This window comes from Podarcis pityusensis, assembly GCF_964106645.2.
Source record: "Podarcis pityusensis genome assembly, chromosome: 8".
NCBI lineage: Eukaryota > Metazoa > Chordata > Lepidosauria > Squamata > Lacertidae > Podarcis > Podarcis pityusensis.
This window is the reverse complement of record NC_138033.1, coordinates 72,455,744-72,476,403: the sequence shown is the minus strand read 5'-3', so window position 1 is coordinate 72,476,403 and position 20,660 is coordinate 72,455,744. Positions and strand designations below refer to the sequence as shown.

At 44.2% G+C, this 20,660-nt stretch overlaps 1 protein-coding gene and 1 long non-coding RNA gene across 7 annotated transcripts in view; one reads left to right on the top strand and one right to left on the bottom strand.

The window, feature by feature from the left end:
• The window catches only part of LOC308482791 (uncharacterized protein C1orf159), a 36,621-nt gene that overhangs the window by 12,676 nt on the left and 3,285 nt on the right, over positions 1 to 20,660 (bottom strand). For 3 of the 6 annotated variants that reach the window (XM_081016310.1, XM_081016313.1, XM_081016311.1), the window contains one exon: positions 3,484 to 3,574. The exons of 2 other annotated variants lie outside the window; for them this stretch is intronic. In XM_081016310.1, coding sequence (XP_080872436.1) covers positions 3,484 to 3,555 — 72 coding nt within the window. In that variant the 5' untranslated portion in view covers positions 3,556 to 3,574. Of the gene's footprint in view, positions 1 to 3,483; positions 3,575 to 3,716; positions 3,981 to 20,660 lie in introns of those variants that run through there. One more of the 6 variants, XM_081016312.1, reaches the window with a different exon arrangement.
• LOC308482851 lies at positions 92 to 11,429 on the top strand. The gene is made up of 3 exons (XR_013989460.1): positions 92 to 1,307; positions 8,154 to 8,883; positions 9,691 to 11,429. It is a non-coding gene; the product is annotated as an uncharacterized lncRNA (long non-coding RNA).

The following is a 20,660-nucleotide window of genomic DNA, read 5'->3' as shown; positions in this document are numbered from 1 at the left end:
CACGAGTGGAACATTATGCTTTTCCAATGTTGATTGGGTGCATGCAAAAGTGCCAACACAGCATAGGGAGGGAAGCAACAACACGCCAGCTCTTCTTCAGGCAAAAATGCTGTGACGAGAAGGCGGATGCCATATATTTCTTGTCAACAACATGCATGACATTTTGAAACAAGGGATGAGGTTGTGGAGGAGGCGCATGTTTGCACAGACGCACACTCACACACATGTTGGCAAGGGAGCTGCTCCTTTCTGGAATATGCAGAGATGCGCCCAGACAGTCATGACAGACAGTATCTATAAACCATATGTATCCTTTTTGCTATTTGACAGGAAACTGGCCTAAGATCTCTCCATAAAACTGTTCCTTGAAGGGTTCAGAAAAGTGACGCTTCTACTGCTGAAGATCCTTGCTAATTATTAATTAGCATGCTTTTTAAAAAGTAGCTTTATGGAGCTGGGGCCAAGGAAATTTCCAATGACATGAGAAACTCCAATTACTAAGAAACCCGCCACTGAGCTTGGCGAGACAACTTCGGGAGACGTGGCCCTTTCAAGTGAGCCGTCAAGGTCTCTTCAGGCAAGCCTTTTTATGACTAAGGTGCTGCCCAATTGCCAAGCTCTTTGTTTCCTTCTCTCCCTTGACCATGTTTTATTGCCATCGCTGCAACTTTATTGGTACTTCCCCAACCCCACTTTAACAGTAACCTGCCGCCAGAACAATTGCGGAAAAGCAGGCTATGAAATTTGCCGACTAAATAAATAATAATTTCATTTAGACACAGCACCTGCCACTGGCACTGTGCGTTGAATTTTAAGCGGGGACTAAGCTGCTTTGTGGAAATACTATAGCCTGTTTCACAGATAAAAATTACAAATGAAAAATTTGCTATCTCAAATGTCTCTTGCTTCAGACGGGTGAAATGGCAACCTTGGGCAGGGGGGCATACCAGTGGTGGGTGGGCACCAGAGGCAAACATGAGCATAACAAGGGACGAGAAATTTGTAGAGTAGGCAACATCCCCCCCCCCCATCTATACCCACACCTCTCCAGCGGTCAACAAGAGGCAAGCAAGAAGGATCACCCAGTTTGAGGGCACATTCTAGCCACACATAAGGACCTGAGGTGGGTACAGATCAGAACCAGTGAGGGGTGTGGCCCAGGAAGAGAGGGCGTGGCCTGAGAAGGAGGTGTGGCTCGGGAGGGTCTCCAGGGCCAGACAGAGAGAACTGCATTTTAACTCGAGGACTTCAGCTTCCAAACTCCTGGTCTGGAGGAGATAACAATCCGTTCTGGGTTCTTAGTCAAGGTAGAGCAGATCTTGGGAAGTAGTCCGTATTCATAATCTAGCACATTTATACTCCACTTAAAAAAAGCCACCACCCCCACGACAACAATTAAATCAAGATTTTAAAATAATTTAAGGCCCAAATACAACCGCAATGAAAAACACTCCTGGCTTAGCAATGAGTCCAGCATGGTTTAAATAGGCAAAGGCAGATTATGAACCTTAGATCTCATGCAGGAAAGAACTACTCAGCTGCAGTTCCTCTCCCAAGACCCCACCTCTGGTAGCCCTGACCTTCAGAAGTGAAATGGGTGGCCGGATAGAAAAAGGCATTTGTAAAAGATCTTAACACGCCAAGCAAGTTTGTCTGGGAGGAGGAGGTATTCTGGACCCAGACAGTTTAGGGCTTTCAGAAAAGGTTAGATCAAACCCTTTTGAGTTGTATCTGGAAGCAACTCGATAACAACCTGGTGAGATCGTGAGGCGTTGCAACAAACGGCTATCCTCTTACCGGGAACGGGATTTTCTTCAGCGAAAGAGGGCAGGTTTTTCTAAAATTAGACTACAAGCTTGCAGCTCAGGGAATTCTTCTGTTACTGTACAGTACAAGTAACCCACCCTCCTCTTCCTTAGAGGCTCTAAATCAAGATGAATATGATGAGTCACCCACAAACAAACAGGTAAAGGAGATTAAAAGCACACATGGGGGAAAGAGTGTATCACTCAGCCTTGATCGGCTTTGTAAATCAAACCTGTAATGATTGGGGCAGGCTTCATCCATCTGGTGGAAGGACAGAAGGGGAGGAGGACACAGAACGGCACACACAGAAAGCATAATATGGATTACTTTTACAGATGTGCGGGCTAGGTTGCTCTGTTTCAGAGGAGAAAGATTCCCCACTTTGCAGTTATAAATGACGAGTGTGCAAATGCTGTCCTATATATATATTTTAAAGGAATCCTGTAATAAGGACATCTGGACTGCAAGAACTGTATAAAGCAGTGGTAGCCAACGTGCTGCCCTCCACGTTGCTAGACTACACCTGCCATCAGCTTCAGCTAGTATGGCCCAAGGCCAGGGATTATAGGAGCTGCAGCCAAACAACATCTGGAGAGTCAGCTCCCCCTAGAATAAAGCATGCAAAGCCAGCCGATTTGCAGAGATCTACATATGTTGAATAGTTCAATGCTGTTTCTAACCAGTAATGGGGCAGGAGAGATGGTAGAAGCTGGCCCATTAGGACAAATGCGGGGGGGGGGCACTGCCCCACCAACCTCAGACAACCTGCCTGCCTTCTTAATATCAGCCAGTCCAGGGATGGCCCTGGCAGTCAGCTTTATCCTCCTCAGTCTCAGATGCGACCTGTGTAGAACTCAGCAGGGAGGAGAAGGATGGGGTCAAAATCAGAATCAGGTAGCTCTGCCTGCCATTGGCTGCATTTGCACCTGTCATTGGTTCTGGCTCCACCCACTGTTGGGCTCCCTACCTTACACCCTCCTCGTCCTGATGGACACCAGCCACCACCGCAAACAGGTGAACAGATGGCTATGCACAAAACCAAGTCCCTGCTTTCCCTACCCTAGATGTCATGCATAGCTCACATCTGGCTTCTGGAAACTTACTAGGCAATGCTCGCCAGCTTTCAACCATATATCAATGGCTTATACCAACCTGGTTAAAAAGAACTGGCATCCTCCCGCATGATCTAATATTTACAAGTGCATGACTGGGAGGTGCATTCTTAAAAGAATGGCTCCTCCTTCACTTACACGTAGCAGAGACTACTCTAATGTAGAGGTGGGAAACCTCTGACCCTCCAGATGTTGGACTCCAATCCCCATGTGTCCCAGTGATCACTGCCAAAGGACAGGGTTCTGGCCTATCAAAAACTGGCATGTCACAGATATCCCCACCCTGGCTCTAAGATGTTGCTTGCTGTGACTGGTGTTCAAAATTTGCCGGGCGCATTTTGCACCTGGCTATCGACCACTTGTGACCAAGTGACAATGCCCAGGTGCCAGGATGACGCCCGACTTCTCCATCATCTGGAGGTGAATGTCTGGGGATGCTTGGATCCTGACTGTTTTCACACACCAGCAGAGGTCACCGTGTTTCTCAAATTCTGGATAGGCAACAGGACTCAAAGGATAGAACTAGCCTTGTTTAGAGGCTTTTAATTCACTGCAAAATACATACCAAACTGTCAGAGGATTTGCTGTTTACTTCCACCCCAAGAACAGTTAGGAGGAGAACACATGGCACAGCCATACTAAATAAGGAGGGAAGTCTAAAAGAAAGAAAGAAAGAAAGAAAGAGAAATAGTTCAGCTGCAGAGAACGTACAAAGAGCTCCCATAATCCCCACTTCACACAAGAACCGTGGACCAAAGATCTCAAGGGGGGTGGGTGGGGGAAAAGCAGGCACCTTACCTTGTTTTTCATTTTTAAAAATGGTGCTAATTTGGAGACATTCAGGATTGTCACTGCTACTGCAGTAGGACAAGCTTCTGCTCATGCAAGACATGTGTGGTTGCTAAGAAACTGGGAGCCTTATCAGTTGGGCTCAGAGCAGAGCCTGTTCCACACCCGGAATCAATGAGGTTGCAGATGGGAACAGCAACTGCCTGGCACTGTCGCCGATAAAAACCTCATTGGGAGCAGAAAGCAACTGGGTGCAGCACTCAGCTATACCGGATCAATACGAGACAGGGAGAGAGAATGACCAAAAACACAAATGGCTTTTCAGACAGCACACACAACACACTCAGCCTGTCCTCCCTCCCAGCCAGGAGACAGACCTGAAGACTTTACAGAAGTTTGGACTTCAGATTACAAACTGCAGCAGCTTTGCTCAGCCTTGCTGAGCTGGTGCACAAGTCTCAACATGGAAGTTTAGCAAATTTTAGTGAGTTCAGTCAGCCACACCTGGAAACACAAGAAGCTGCCTTATGCCGAGTCCAGCTTTGTCCTTCCAGCCCTGGCCTATTTGCTCTGACCGGCAGGGGATGATGGAGACTGATAACTGGGAGCTTTTGCATGAAAAACAGGCATACGACGACTGGGATGCTGCCATGTTGGTGGCCTCCTAACTCTCTTCTGGTTCACAGACGCCTGCCAGCCTAGTTGTCAGGACCAGGAGGCAAATTTCCACCTGCCACCAAGAAGCAGGCAAATGGCTGTTTACAAGGCCTGAGAATCCCCTGCCTTTGCTTTCACAGGCAGTACCAATTAAATGTTAATTGCTCTGAAGGACCCAAGAGAGAAAAGTTTCCCTAGACTTTGCTAATTATATGCATTCACCTCCCAGCTTAGTCTCAGCAATTCATCTATCAGAAGCAGCGCCTGGTTCTTGATTAGGCCAGAGGCCCACCTAGTTCATCATCCTGATCTCACAGTGGCCAACCAGATGCCCACAACAAGCCCGTAAGCCAGACCCAAGCACCACAGCTCTCTCTCCACCCAAGATTCCCAGAAAATGGCATTCAGATGCAACGGGCAGATATCGAATCAGGGGAACATGGGAACCCTGACTTCTCAAGGGTACACAGAGGATAAAGAGACAACCCAAATGAAAGTTCCACATTAAGTACTTTGCACAGTGCACATGAATACGTGGCATTTACAAGGTAGTAAGCTATGCCTATTCTTTCTGAACTACTTGGAAAGGCTTTGCATCTTAAGGGGGGACGGAAGAGGTGGTTTGGGAGGGCTGGGTCAACTTTTGCTTTTGCCCTTTCTTAGCTTAACTGACCTTACAGTCTTGTTTGGAGGCAATAATGGGTATGTGAGGATAATATTGTGTGTGTCTGTGCTTGTGAGAGAGAAGACTATGCTATTGGGTGCTTCTTAAAAGATGGGCGAGATAAAATAAAATTCCATTAATGAAGCCTTACTGTACCAGCAAGATGCTCAATGTTATTTTAAAACCCCAGCATGGATTTTATTTGGAATGCTTCTATCCCGCTATATAGCTCCCCCAAGGCTCTCAAAGCTGCTCCACAAAATATTATTGGAATAAAATCAAAGCCACATTTTAAAGTCTGGTATAAGAGATACAAACATGGCAGCCCTATGGTGCCATGATTATTCAGGTGGCATTTGCTGCCCTCATTCTTTGCCCTCATTCAACATTTGACCTCTGCCTACTAGGCAGCAGAGCCCACAGACAACCTCCAAGGCAAGGAAGTGGAGAGGCTGAGCGGCTGAAACTCACTCAGTCCATGATGAACGAAAGTCTAGGAAATAAAAACTTTAGGAAAGAGCTATGAGACTATCAAGATCTAGTGTATCAGCTCAGGGATGGAAGTCACCATTCTCCGTGTGACCTCTTTCTGGTGTATGGGAGAAGGCCAGTGGCGACTACAAGTCATGAATGCTATGCTCTGCCTCCATGGTTGAAGGCAGTAATGCTTCTAATACCAATGCTGGAAATGGCAAGAGAGAAGAGAGCTCTTGTGCTCAGGTCCTCCTTGTGGTTTCCCCACAAGCATCTGACTGGCTACTGTGAGAATAGGATGCTGAGCCATTGGCTTGATCCAGCAGCCTCTTCTTGTGTTGTTAGGCTTTTTCAAAAGAAAAGGAAGAAGAAGAAGATTCTTTCCCTTCCACCCTGTGCCATGAGTAACATAAACTGAATTGCCATCCAGTAAAATTTTGTTTGCTAATAACTTGTGTGAACCTATTTATGAGGCTGTTCTAATTTTATATTCACAAACTGAGAAGCGCCCAGTAACATAAAAGCAATCTTGGCCAGATTCAAAAGGAAGGCGGGGAGGGAACAAAATCTGAAAAGGAAGCCACACCATCTAAACAGAACAAATTGGGTTTTTGATAAATCAAGATTAGGGAAAAATGCTTCTCTTAAGTGATAATTGGATGCTTCCACCCCTCTTCTGCCCCTGTCTTCATCCTTAGAAGATGAAGCATTCCCTTCATCTCCAAAAACTTCACTAAATTTAGCTTGCTGAGCTCAAGGAAGGAATAAACATTCTTCATCCATCATCTTCCTCGTAACCAGCCCTGCCTACTCACTTCTAGGAGTTCTGACACATCAAGGGGGTGATACAGGCATATTAAAAAGAGGGAGATGGGAAAACCTGAAAAAAGACGACGTGCAGAGCTACTGTTCTTGTGCCTAAACCAAACAGAGATATCAAAGCTTGTACTCCATCAAAGTCCAACGCTTTTCATGCTTTTGACATTTGGAGCATCTAAAGGAGACATGTACAAGTTTAGATTGCGGGCCCTTCGGAGACTTGTTCCTTTCACAAAGAAGAAAGGAAGAAATTGTTGTTACCTGATATAGCTAACTGCCTGGGGTTAAGCCAAATCTATAAACTCAAATAAATGGTGCATCCCAGAGACAACCTTCTGTGACGATTTCATCACATTCCTTTTAAGTCAAAGGGCCGCCTAAAGATTCAGGCCAAGCACCTAGTTTGGAATGTTTCCATTATAAAATGTGAACAGTGGTTGCTCCGCTAGTGTTTCATTGCCAGGGGGACGGAAGCGCCTGCAGATAAAAGGAAGATCCAAGTTGGTGGGTTGATCTCTTCACTATCAGAAACAGACAGAGCCCATTGCACATTCTGTTCCCTTCCACTGGTTCCATCAGGGACCAGAAATGAGAGATCGCACCTATCTACATTTCCCTATTGTACCTGGCTGCTGGATTTTAAATGTTGTAAGCCAATTCTTGCCCAAAAATCAATGTGTAAATAAATCCTGAGGTACTGGCTGGGTGAGTGCCATACTGCTGCTGAATCCCACTGGCTGCTTGGTGGCCACTGTTTCCTTACAATGCCCAGCAGGTCCTGGGGAGCCATTGAAGAAAGGGCTGAGACAAGGGCAAGATAGAAGAGCATGAAGAGGCCCGGCAAGATAGCAGGGAGTTCATGAGATCCCTCTTGCAAACAACACATAAGATTAAGCCTTCCACAGATGGCTTACCAAGTCCTGTGAGCCATTTAAGTGATGGCTCTGAATAGTTTTAAATACACTTGGAACATTAAAAGTTGCCCAATACTGAGCTAAGCCACTAGTCTACTACAGAGACTGGAAGTGGATCTCCAGGGTTTCAGACACTGCAAGCCCTACCCACAGATAACAGGGACTGAACTTGAAATGGGATCAGAAAAGAATGTGTTTTTCAGGTCCCAGATTCATTCTTTACAGGAGATGCCAGAAATTTGGCCAGATGGCAGCCGACGCGAGAGACCTCTTTGCCCAAGATCCAAGAGAGAAAGAGTCAGAGTAATTCTGGGCTAGGTGCACAAATAGTCTGACTTGCTTTAAGGTAGCTTCTGATGCTCCTGTGCTTTGCCAACATTGGCTGATGTGACAGCAACAGGCAGTTTCTGTATTTGAAGCTGGGTGGCGCTGTGGGTTAAACTACAGAGCCTAGGGCTTGCCGGTCAGAAGGTCGGTGATTCAAATCCCCTCAATGGGGTGAGCTCCTGTTGCTTGGTCCCTGCTTCTGCCAACCTAGCAGTTCTAAAGCACATCAAAGTGCAAGTAGATAAATAGGTACCGCTTCGGCGGGAAGATAAAAGGCATTTCCATGCGCTGCTCTGGTTCGGCAGAAGTGGCTTAGTCATGCTGGCCACATGACCCGGAAGCTGTACACTGGCTCCATTGGCCAGTAAAGCGAGATGAGCGCTGCAACCCCAGAGTCATCCGTGACTGGACCTAATGGTCAGGGGTCCCTTTACCTTTACCATTAATGTTTGTTCACAACAGCTACTATCCTAACTGGTAAATGGGTCGATACATTGCAATTGAAATGTTCAAGCCAACAAAACACACCACAGCCCACCTACCTACTTCCAGTGACAAAGTGTATTAAATAACTGTTGCTTTTTCTTTAAGTGACTCCGGCTTCTCTAAAAATGTGGAGATTGTTTCCTCAAGATGTTAAAAAAAGAAGAGATCGGCAAAGAGAAGAGCGGCTCTGTTTACAGACATTTGCTAACACATCCATCATCATCGTGGTTACTTTGCGCAAGCTGCCACCGGCCCTTGCTTCATTTGCGGCAGAGAACCTGAAGAGGATTGTTTGAACAAGCATGCTCACCACTCATCCAAAAGCATCTATCTTCAGCAACGTACAACAAAAAATCCCTCGAAGCCACAGCATGTGTAATCTATGTAACTAACTGCTGTTGGAATGACCGATGCACCATCAGCAATCAGACTCACTGGTTTGAGCTAGGAACCTCCGTTTCCCAGCCTCAATGCTCATAATGGCACTTATCAACCAGACAATGCATTTACGAGGAGCTTTTCATAGCTGCAAATTATTATACTAAAAATTAGGATATCTGCCCCAAGGCTGTTTCATCAAGGACAGGACACTGGATTTATCTTCATTTGCAGAAGAACTGATATGCCTCTCTCTTTGACTGAACTGTTTTGTGTTTTTCACTCTGTTGGAGCCTATATTTTGTTAAGGGACGTGTTAACTGCTGGGGGACCAGCATGCCTACTGGAACTGCTCAATGTCAGCTTGGCCTCAAGATTCACTTCACAGCATCACACTGGATAAATCCAGTGAGAGGGCTCCTTAGAACGTATTGAACACTTCCAGAGTGATCAAAGGGCTTTGATATACACAATTCTCAGTCATTCTTACCTCACACCTATGGAGTCAATAGTCCAGTCAGTTTCTCAGCAGTTCTGTGCCTCAGCGGGCGGGTGCCCCTTTTAAAGCTTTCCCCCAATGGAGCCAGATTCCAGATTTCTTTGTAGCTTGGGATAAGGAAATGGAGCCTGTTTTATGGCACCCAAAACAGCTTCTTCCAGCTAACCCTGGGATCTTGACAAAGGGACAGGGCCACTGCTCCATCACCTCCTGGGGGAAAGGCTGTAGCTCGGTGGTAGAACATTTGCCTTGAATGCTGAAGATTGCATTTTCAATCCCAGCATCTCCAGGTGGGGCTGGGAGAGACTTCTTGCCTGGAGAGCTGCAAACAGTCAATGCAGACTAGATGGCTATGGACCAGACTGAGCTAGACGGCCCAATGGTCCAATTCAGCATAAGGCAGCTTCCTAGGTTCCCCTTTATATATACTGCTTGGGAAGCAGCCAGGATGTTCCATGAGGTCTCCAGGACCTGCAAACAGGCCAGCAACTTCTCCTTTGTCACCAAACCCACAGTTGGCCACTAATCCAGCCTGTTTCTTCCCACCGGTTTCGACATTGGTAGTTTGTCCTCTTACTTGCTGTCAGGGGTGCTGACTTGGCCCCCCAATTGTGGGTGCCCAGTGACACCTGCGATGTAACATGATGTCATGACATCATGTTACATTGGCGCCACAGCAGCGCTTCCAGGGCCTCGGAGGTCATGTTGGAGGCCTCGCGAGACCTCTGATGCCACTTCCGGTTTCTACCAGTGGTCACTTCTGAGGCTTTGCATGTAGAAACTGGAAGTCGTATCAGAGCCCCGTGGTGTGGGTGTTGAGCACCTACCCAAAATTTGTGTGCCCCCTGGCACACAGGGACTCCTAGATTGGCACTAGTGCTGGCTGTCATCTTGGTTTGACTCACCAACTTCCCAGGCAGGTTCCCATACCCAGCAAAGAAGTCAGGGACTATGGAGGCCAAGAGATAGCAGCGTACCCAAGACCAACAAATAAACGTATGGTAGATTTATGATTGAAACGGGAGACTTGATGGACCGTGGTTAAGCTCCAAGCACCATGCAGACAGAAGATATTGTCATTATTATTTATTAATTTATAGACTGCACCACTCTATACTGGAGCAGTATATATACTGTGTATATGCTGTCCCAGTTATTCAGGGACCTATCCCAGGGGCCCTTCACAACAGACAGGCAAGAAGTGGGACATTCCCAACTGAGCCTATTTACTCATCCCAAGAGAAGAACGGCAGGATCTCTCTCAAACATTACAGTTGTTCAGCAAAACGCATGAAGCCAACACAACGTACACAAGGTTACAGTTATTCTGCTATGCTAAGCAATCCTCCCCCCCCCCCTCCTAAAGTAGGTTTCGGTGATAGTGGCTGTAAAGATATCTAATGCTTCAGTATTTAAGCTGATTAAAATAAAGAGAAGACTGTCAAAGCAGGATATTAACTAGGATTGTGGCTCAAACAATGGTCTTTGAAGGCTCATCTATTAGGAGCAGACAAAAGGCACAATTCATTTGACTTGAAAAATAGCTGTTATTACCACCAGATTTTATACTTGTTATTTAGCTGGAATTAAGCTGAAAATGAATCCTTTACGCACAAATCTCGATTCAGACCATCAGGAAAGCATCTTGGGCTGGCATGCTCCCTCCCCCCACTGACACCCCCGCAACACACTCTCTCACCCCATTCTCAGTGGCTCTAACCACACTTTGCTGAGACATCTGGATCCAGCAATAATGGTTTGCAAGCCCACTTCAAAACCATGATTTGGAGGTTAATGCTAACCACAGTTTGCCCATCACCAGTTGCATCCAACTGCAGCCTTATCTGCTCAAGCTATGTCGGTGTACAAGAAAACACCATAAGCCACATACAGGAAGAGCACTAGTCAAGTAATTCAGTGTTTCTCAACCCATTTGAGCTTGGGGTGAGGTTTCCTGAATTCATTGCACCTTTTGTGTTCTCCTGCCCCTCTGCCAGCATCTTTTCCCACAAGTGACAATGCAGAGATCCTGGCAGACAGGCAGGTCCATACAAGCTGTGGGAAGCCAGGACTTGTGGACTGGGCATGAATCTCAATACTGGCATTAGAGGAACAGAGCAGGATGTTTCTGAACCCTCCCTAAAAAGAGACATTAAAATAAAGCAACAGGCCTGCAAATACAATCAGGTGGGGACAGGGCAGTTGGGATGCAGTGATGGCGGCAAGTTTGGAAGCAATAGGCTGCAGCTAGACTCCTAAGTGGGAAACCATATAACACCGACATCACCAGAGCTGCGAAAAGGGTGTTAGCTGCCGATTTGCTCCAGAGCCAAGTTTAATGGTACTGCTGGCAACTTTCAAGGCCATACACAGATTAGGACCACGCTATCTGAAACAATGGCTCCACCTGTGTAGATCTACCTGCCCACCACAGTGATCAGAAGAAGCCCTCTTGGTCCTGCCTCGTCCTGCTGATCTTTATCTAATGGCCACTTGGAGACAGGCTCTCTCCGCTGGCACCCCCTTTGCAGAATGGAGACTCTCTCGATATCCAGGTGACAGATATCCTTCCCCTGATCGCGGATTCTGCCAGTCATCTCAGCCAGTGTCATATAGTCCATCACTTTCATCTGCCATTCTTCCAGAGTGGGTAAGTCTTGTGTCTTCCAATACTTTGTGATGAGTATTCTTGCTGCTGTCGTAGCATACATAAAAAAGATTCTATCTTTCTTTGACACCAATTGGCCGACAATGCCCAAGAGAAAGGCTTCTGGTTTTTTCAGGAAAGTACATTTAAGTACCTTTTTCATTTCATTATATATCATTTCCCAGAAAGCCTTAATCTTCGGGCACGTCCACCAAAGGTGATAGAAAGTACCTTCAGTTTCTTTACACTTCCAACACTTATTATCAGGCAAATGATAAATTTTTGCTAGCTTGACTGGGGTCATGTACCACCTATAGATCATTTTCATAATATTTTCCTTTAAGGCATTACATGCCGTAAATTTTATACCGGTGTTCCACAACCATTCCCAGTCAGCAAACATAATGTTATGACCAATGTCCTGTGCCCACTTAATCATAGCCGATTTAACTGTTTCATCTTGTGTATTCCATTTCAGCAGCAAATTATACATTCTTGATAAATTCTTAGTATTGGGTTCTAACAATTCAGTTTCTAATTTTGATTTCTCCACCTGGAAGCCAATTTTCCTATCTTGTTTGTAGACCTCCATTATTTGATAATAATAGAGCCAATCTCGTACTTTAGGTTTCAATTTCTCATGACTCTGTAATTTCAATTTGTCTCCATCTTGTTCCAAGATTTCCCAATACTTTGGCCATTCGGCCTCCATATTGAGTTTCTTCAATGCCTTAGCCTCCAAGGGTGACAACCATCTAGGGGTTTTGTTTTCCAACAAGTCTTTATATCTTATCCAAACATTAAATAACGCTTTTCTGACAATGTGATTTTTAAAGGCCCTATGCACTTTGATTTTATCATACCATAGATATGCATGCCAACCACATGTATTATTGAAACCTTCTAAATCCAAGATATCTGTGTTCTCGAGGAGCATCCACTCTTTCAGCCAGCAAAACGCTGCTGCTTCATAATACAGTTTTAAGTCCGGCAGGGCAAATCCCCCTCTTTCTTTTGCATCTGTAAGTACTTTAAATTTTATTCTGGGCTTTTTGCCCTGCCAGACAAATTTCGCAATATCTTTCTGCCACCTCTTGAAACAGTCCATCTTGTCAAGAATCTGCAAAGTTTGAAACAAAAATAACATTCTAGGCAATACATTCATCTTAATAACTGCAATTCGGCCTAACATTGACAATTTCAAATTTGACCATATTTCTAGATCTTTTTTAATTTCTGACCAACACTTTTCATAATTATCTTTATACAAGTTCAAATTTTTAGATGTCAAGTGAACCCCTAGGTATTTCACCTTCTTAACCACTGTCAACCCTGTCTCTTCTTGAAATTTCTCCTTCTCCATGACTGTTAGATTTTTTTCTAAGACTTTAGTCTTCTGTTTGTTCAGTTTAAATCCGGCTACCTGGCCAAATTGTTGAATTATCTCCAGCACCCTTTTCGTACTAGTGTCTGGCTCTTGTAAGGTCAATACTAAGTCATCTGCAAAGGCCCTTAACTTGTAATGTTTGGCTCCGACCTGTACACCTTTAACCTGCTGGTCATTTCTAATCATATTTAGCAACACCTCCAGAACAGAAATGAAAAGCAATGGGGAAATTGGGCACCCCTGTCGTGTTCCTTTTTCTATCTTAAGTTCCTCAGTTATCACATTATTTACAATCAGCTTAGCTTTTTGTTCAGAATATATCGCACCCATACCGTTCTCAAAACCTTGACCTACCCCCATCCCATGAAGATTCTTTTTCATAAAACTCCAAGAAATATTGCTAAAGGCTTTCTCCGCGTCCACAAAGATCAACACTGCTTTGGTGTTTAAGTTCACCTCTAGTAGTTCCAAAATGTCTATTATATTCCTTACATTGTCTGATAAATGCCTTTTTGGGAGAAAGCCTGCTTGGTCCTTGTGAATCTTCTCCATCAACACTCTTTTAAATCTTTTTGCCAAAATGTCTGCAAAAATTTTATAATCCACATTGAGTAATGATATTGGGCGGTAGTTCTTAAGTTGAGTCTTTTCAGTCTCTGTCTTTGGTATGAGTGTAATATAAGCTTCTTTCCACGACTCTGGTGCCTTTTTCCCCTCTAAAATCTCGTTACAGACTTCTTTTAACGGTTGAACCAACCACTCCTTCAAGGCTTTGTAATATCTGGAAGTCAATCCATCTGGTCCTGGAGATTTGCCCAGTTGCATGTCCTGAATGGCACCCTCTATCTCTTGTTCTGTTATTCTCTGGTTTAAATCCACCTTACTTTGATGAGAGATTTTTTGTAATCCATATTTATTAAGGAATTCATCTATGTCCTTTTCATTTTGTGGCCCTTGAGAGTATAGTTTTTTAAAATAACTCAAAAAACAGTTTCTAATCTCGTTAGGTTTAGATATATTCTTTCCATCCACTTCTAGGCTTGTAACTGTATTTAATTTCTGCCTTTTCTTCAATTGCCAAGCCAGAAGTTTGCCACATTTATCTGCCGATTCAAATGTCTTTTGTTTCATTTGCTTTATCTTCCATTCAATCTCTTGATTCATCAATTCCATATATTGTGTTTGATATAACTTGATCTCTCTCAGAATCTCCTGGGAATTTGGTTTTGATCTTAATTTTTTCTCTCCTTCTTTTATCTTTTCCAAAATCTTTTCCTTCTTCTCATTCTGCTTTCTCTTTTTTATTGAATTTTGTTGAATCAGAAATCCTCGCATCACAGCTTTGCTTGCGTCCCAGATCACTCTTTTTTCCACATCGGCCTTTAGATTTATTTCAAAGTAGTCCTTTAACGTTTTTTGGGCCTTCATGTGGATCTCCTCATCTCGAAACAGGGTGTCATTCATCCTCCATCTAAATTGACCAGTTGTTGTAAGTTTCATTTCCATCTTCACGGCGTTATGGTCGGAGCAAGTTTTTGGGCAGATTTCTACCTTCTTAATCTTTGGAGCCATCCCACTAGTAATCCAAATTTGATCAATTCTGGTCCAGGTCATCATTGCTTGAGAGAAAAAAGTTCCCTCTCTCTCAAGAGGGTTCCTCGTTCTCCATATGTCTATTAGGTCCATATTTTCAGTCATTTCAAAGAAGGTCTTCGGAAGTCTGCCTTCCTTGGAGATTGTCAGTCTTTGTGCCTTGTCCATATTTGTAGAGACCACACCATTCATATCTCCCATAATTATTACATTATAATCCAAATAATCCATCAGAGTTTCATGAAGCTTCTTAAAAAATTCCGCCTTGCCTTCATTTGGTGCATAAACTCCAACTATTAAAAATTTTTCTCCTTGTACTTGTATTTCAACTGCCAGGTATCTTCCTTGTTCATCTTTAAACATCATTTTTGGGGTCCATTTCTCTTTTACATAAATCACAACTCCTCTTTTCTTGACTTTGTCCGATGAGATAAATTCTTGTCCTAATCTTTTATTTATAAGTAGTTTCCTGTGTACCCTGGTTACATGAGTTTCTTGTAAACAAATCAAATCCAATTGTTCTTTTTTCAAAATATGAAACACCTGTCGTCTCTTCAAAGGCATGTTCAGCCCATTACAATTCCAACTGAGGAATTGCAGGGCCATCTTATTGTTTCTCCGTTACTCCTCCTACTGCTCCAAGTTGTTGCTCTTCCTCTGATGGCGGTGGTTTAAGTCCAAACGATAGGTTCAAAATATCTAACGCTCTCCTTTGTTCTAGAATTGGATCCACCGTTCCCTTCTGTAAGTCCTCGTTATTTCTCTCCAGGAACTTCTCTTTGTCTTGGATTGTCTTTATTTTCACCTTCTTTCCCTTGTAGTTAAAGGACAGTCCTTGTGGAAACTCCCACCTAAAGAGGATGTTGTTCTTCTTCAGCAGGTAGACCAAATCCTTATAGAAGGTTCTCACCTCCAAGATATATTTAGGGATGTCTTTAAAGATTTGTATAGGTGAATTTTCAATTTCCAAGGCCTTTTGGTAATGTAGTTTTAATATTTTGTCTCTTTCTTCCGTGGATCTGAGAGTAATCAGACAATCCCTCGGGGTCTTTCTGTTCTGTCTCCTGCCCAATCTAAATGCTGTTATTATCTTAAATTCTTCCTCCTCCAAATCCTCCTGCCAAAAGTCAGCAAATGCTTGTGTTAGGAACTCCACGAGACTGTCCCCTTCACTCTCGGGAATTGATCTTAATTTCAGGTTTCTCTCCTTTCTCTGTAATTCCATCAAAGACAGGGTCGCATCATGCTCATATACCTTCTTAGCAATCGGTTCTAACTTCTCCTGTGCCTCTCCAGCAATTTTTCTGGCGTCCTCTGCAATTTTACGTGTTGCCGAGTTTTCTTCAATCAACTTATTTATAGATTCTGTATTGGATGTCACACTTTTCGTGTTCAAGTCCAATCTCGCTGTTAGTTCTGTTAGTTTTTTTTAGTTTTTATGAGTTTTCTGTACTCTGCTTTGTCAAAGTCTCCAAAGATTGGTTTATCTTAAGTAATGCCTGTGTCACTGACTCCATGGAGGCAGCTGTCACTTTTTCTTGCCCAGCTGCTCCTGTAGGAGTTAGACTAGAAATTGAGCCTCTTTTCTTTTGTTGCAGTTGTTGCTGTTTAGCTTTAGCTCTGGTAGTTATCTCTTCTGCCTGGCCACTCATGTCCCAAGGACGTTCCCACAAAGACAGTTCCCTGATGGAAAATCCCACTGTCTTAAACCGTTGCAACTAATACTTTCAGCCCTCTAGAGGGAGCAAAACAAAATGTCCAAGTGAGGGAAACAAAGAAGTTAAAAACAAGTATATCAGGAGGCTTGAACATATAAACTGCAACACTTTTTTCCTGTAGATACTCTTTCAACACACTCCAGTATACTGTAGCAATAAAGTCCCAAAACTTTGTATCAAGCAAAACTTTAACCATGTAACTTTCCCACAAGTTTCTAAAGACAGTTCAGTGCCCTAATATCTTGTTTGGCAGTCCGTTTCAGTGGATTAAGACAGCGGAAGGCTTTTTTTCTTTAGGTAGATCATGCAGGATTCTAATGTCCCTTTTCCTCCCCTCTGCCCTGCTTGCTAGAGGGGAATCTATATTCAATGTCAGGTTTAAACAGTTCTGAATTGCTTCCTGCGGATGCAGCTTTAAAACTCCGTTGCTTTAACTGTCATGCAGTCGGGGGAAGGCAGACTTCCTTAATTTTCACCTTCCCCGTTTTCAGCCAAATTTCAGGTTTAAATCTTTAGTTCCAGATAGACATCCAATCTTACTCACGGGGTTTTCAGCCCAAAATTTACAGGAAGGAATCGGCGCTCTCCGTCAATGGCGACGCGGCTTCACCCTGCGGGCTGGGTAACGACTCTCAGCACCGCGCTCTCCCGATGCCGTTCCGGAGCCTTTAAAAAGGCTCTTTCGCAGTAAGGGGGGCGCTTCTGGTGCCCACCGAGTCTCCTTGTTCACAGGCTTCCACGCCTGTGATTTTAGGGGTCCCCCGCTTGCCGTAGCGGGTCAGACCCGAACTCGCAGAGCAGTCCTCCTCCGGAGCTCGGAAAGAGGACCGCCATTAACGCTGGCGCCGACCGGAAGTCTCCCCACCTCAAGGTCCTATTCCTCACTGGAACTTTATTCACACATACTTTTCATAGCATCCTGTGCCAGGAGTGCCAACTTGAATAAAATATTGGGGGGGGGGGAGAGCCAGGTAAGCCCCACCCCACAAAATCGATCACATGACACGGTGCATGCACACCATTTGAATGGCAATGCCCATCAACTTTGGGGGGACCCAGTCCTATTAAATATTTTATTGGGGGGACTGAAGCCCCCTTGGCCCCTAGGAGTTGGCTCCTGTGTCCTGTGCTCTCACATCTCAGGTTGCCCCACAGCTCCTACTTTCAGCCCCTACAAGGGAGGAAAAATCACGTCATCAAGACCATCACAACCTTCTTCTCTCAAACTTTTCATTGTCATTCCTTAACCTTCGTCCTTCTATTCAGAATTCATCACCTTCGACAATTAGACCAGCTTCTGCTTCACCTTAAATGTCAACTGTGTCGTCTTTCTTCTCTCCACTCACAAATCCAACACAGTCTACTTGTCATTTTACCTTCAGAGTCTATCTCCCACTTTAAAGCTCAACTTCTCTGTGAAGTCATTCCACACAAACCATTAGATGCGGGGGGCACTAAGACCACATATGGGTAACGGAACAGTATGCATATATATATCCTCCCCCGCCATTGACTTTTCAATTTTCAGCTCTTTGGGGAAGGGATTTTTCTGTGTTCGTTAATCTGTAAAAGTGCCATGCACTGTGATGGCATAATAATGGCATGCATTTTACACAGCAGGGTCACAGAGTTACACTCGTGTCCTGTTTGTGGGCTTCTGGTTAATCACTCTGAGAAAAGAAAGCTGGACTAGATAGGCCTTTAACCTGTTCTCGTGCACAAGGGCTTTCTGGCTATATCTGAGAAACACAGGCTCTTGTGGGTCACTTTTTAAAACCCACACACCCTCACATAGGGGTGAGTGGGAAATGGAAGTAGGAAAACGGATATAAATTAGGGTCACTAACAGAATAGCATCTTAGGCTGTAAAATGTGACATGCAGGAGTCGATAAAACCTGCTGCTAAGAGCAGAATAGAAAGCAATAAAATTGGCAGCAAATGGTTTTTGTTTTTTTTAAAGTTATTTTAAAAAGTTCAGAAGTTGTAAGGAAAGTCAAAGAAAGAAGAATGTACAGGTCCACCCCATTATCCAAGATAGTGCCCAGAGTAATGAGGTTTCTGGGGCCCAGGCAAAAAAAAAAAAGCAGTAAGGTTGTTTCGGAAGTCTTGAAGAAAGCATTGCAGCAGACAATAGAAACCCAAGGCTTGACTATTGGGAGCATGAACACTACCTTTGCACTTCAGGGCTTTCTCATTAGCAGAACCTGGTCCACTTTGTGCGAAATAAAGGTTCAAAATAATAGAGTAAATGTAGGGCAGATCCTCAAACCCATTTCAATTCCTGAGCTTTCGAACACACACAGTCAATGTGTTCTCAAAATTTTCCAGGGCTGACCATAGACAGTTTTGTACCTTAAAGGAAAAGTTCTCTCTCTCTCTCTCTCACACACACACACACACACACACTGCAGAAAGAGGAATGTCAGACTTTCTGTAGAACTCACTGCCTAAAGCAACTACAGTGGTACCTCGGGTTACATACGCTTCAGGTTACATACTCTTCAGGTTACAGACTCTAACCCATAAATAGTACCTCGGGTTAAGAACTTTGCTTCAGGATGAGAACGGAAATCGTGCTCCGGCGGTGCGGCAGCAGCAGCAGGTCCCATTAGCTAAAGTGGTGCTTCAGGTTAAGAACAGTTTCAGGTTAAGAACGGACCTCCGGAACGAATTAAGTACTTAACCCGAGGTACCACTGTACTTCATGCTAAGGTCTACAGTGAACAGTGCCATTTATTTCACCAAGTTCTAACCTTTAAGGTTGTGATCAGAGTGCAGAGCCTCAGCAATGATGATCTGTGTTGGAAATTTGGTCACCATATCCTAGGTGCATCCAGCAAGACACAGGAACACAGGAAGCTGCCTTTTACAGAGTCAAGAGACCATTGGTTCATCCTGCCCAGTACTGTCTGCACTGACTGGCATCAACTCTCCAGGTTTCAGACTGGAGGTTCTCCCTGCCATAATTGGAGACGCTGGGGATTGAACTTGGAACCTTCTGCATGCAAGGCAGATTTCCTACCACTGAGCTACTGTCCTTCCCCAAAGAATGTTCCCATGGCTCTGCCATTTTTTCAGGGCAGCTAGGTCTCTTGGCTAAGTTTCTAGACAAGAACACACTAAGACTGACAGGGCTTTACTTGCCAAAGCACAGTGAGATGACTCAGCCATTGGCATTTTGGAAACTTCTGGCATCTCGAGAAGGGGTCATCCCCCCCCCCCTTTTTTTACAGTTTGGCAACGGTTGCACAGCCTGCTCTGCTGGTAGCTCTAGCCAACTTTGACTCATCACGATTCTTGTACAGCTGCAGGAATTAGTGAAAACACAACCCAGAAAAACTCAAGACTGTGTGAGACTTACAAAATGCACACAGTATAGCGAGAGTTGTGGATGCAGAGAGAATACCAGACTCTAAAGCCCCAGCTAGATAGTTCAACTTTCTTAAAAGGATTGAAACACTTTATTTGAAATATGCCTGGCTAGGACTTAGCAGACAACAGGATATTGCAGAGAAAGGCTCAGAAGTCAGAGAAGCCAAGAAAATTCAAGGCTGTCACAGCCCCTCTCTTAACTCAAAGTTTGGAATCCTTTTCCTGCCAGAAATGCAATGCTTCTCCACCCACCCCTCTATTTCTTGCTGGGCCTTGCATTGTCTGCTAAATATACAAACAAATTTTCCTTCATCAACAACTTCAAGAAGTTTGAATGACATCCCCTGCCCATTCCAGGAATCTGACCGATTTATTATTTAAGGCACCATGCCCATTCCTCTCCCCTTTGGACAGCCTTGCTTCCAGGAGTAATGGTGACTTATTTCAGTTAGGTGTATTAAATTACACAGCTGTCTTTTATGTAACAGTCATTTAAATAATAATAATAAAAAACCTCTAGCTGCCATAGCTGGATGAAACTTTTGCTACAGGACATCCCCAATACGAAAGGTTTCTCTATCCAGGGATGGAGACATACAAAACAAGGAAACAGAATCAAGGCACAGCAACCCCCAGTCCTGCTCCAGATCATTTTTCATAGAATCACAGAATTGTAGAGTTGGATGGAATCTAGTCCAACCCCCTGCAATGCAGGAATCTCAATTACATCATACATGACAGATGACCATCTAACCTCCACTTAAAAACGTCCAAGGAAGGAGAATCCACCACCTTGTCCATTCCATTGTTGAACAGCTCCTACTGTCTTAAAGTTCTTCCTGATGTTTAATTGAAATCTCTTTTCTTGTAACTTGTAGCCATTGGCTATCACATCTCCTCTTAGTTTCCTCTTTTCCAGCATAAACATACCCAGTTCCCTCAACCATTCCTCATAAGGCTCCAGGTGTGGTCTGATCAAAACAGAATAGAGTAGTAATATTCATTCATTCATTGAAT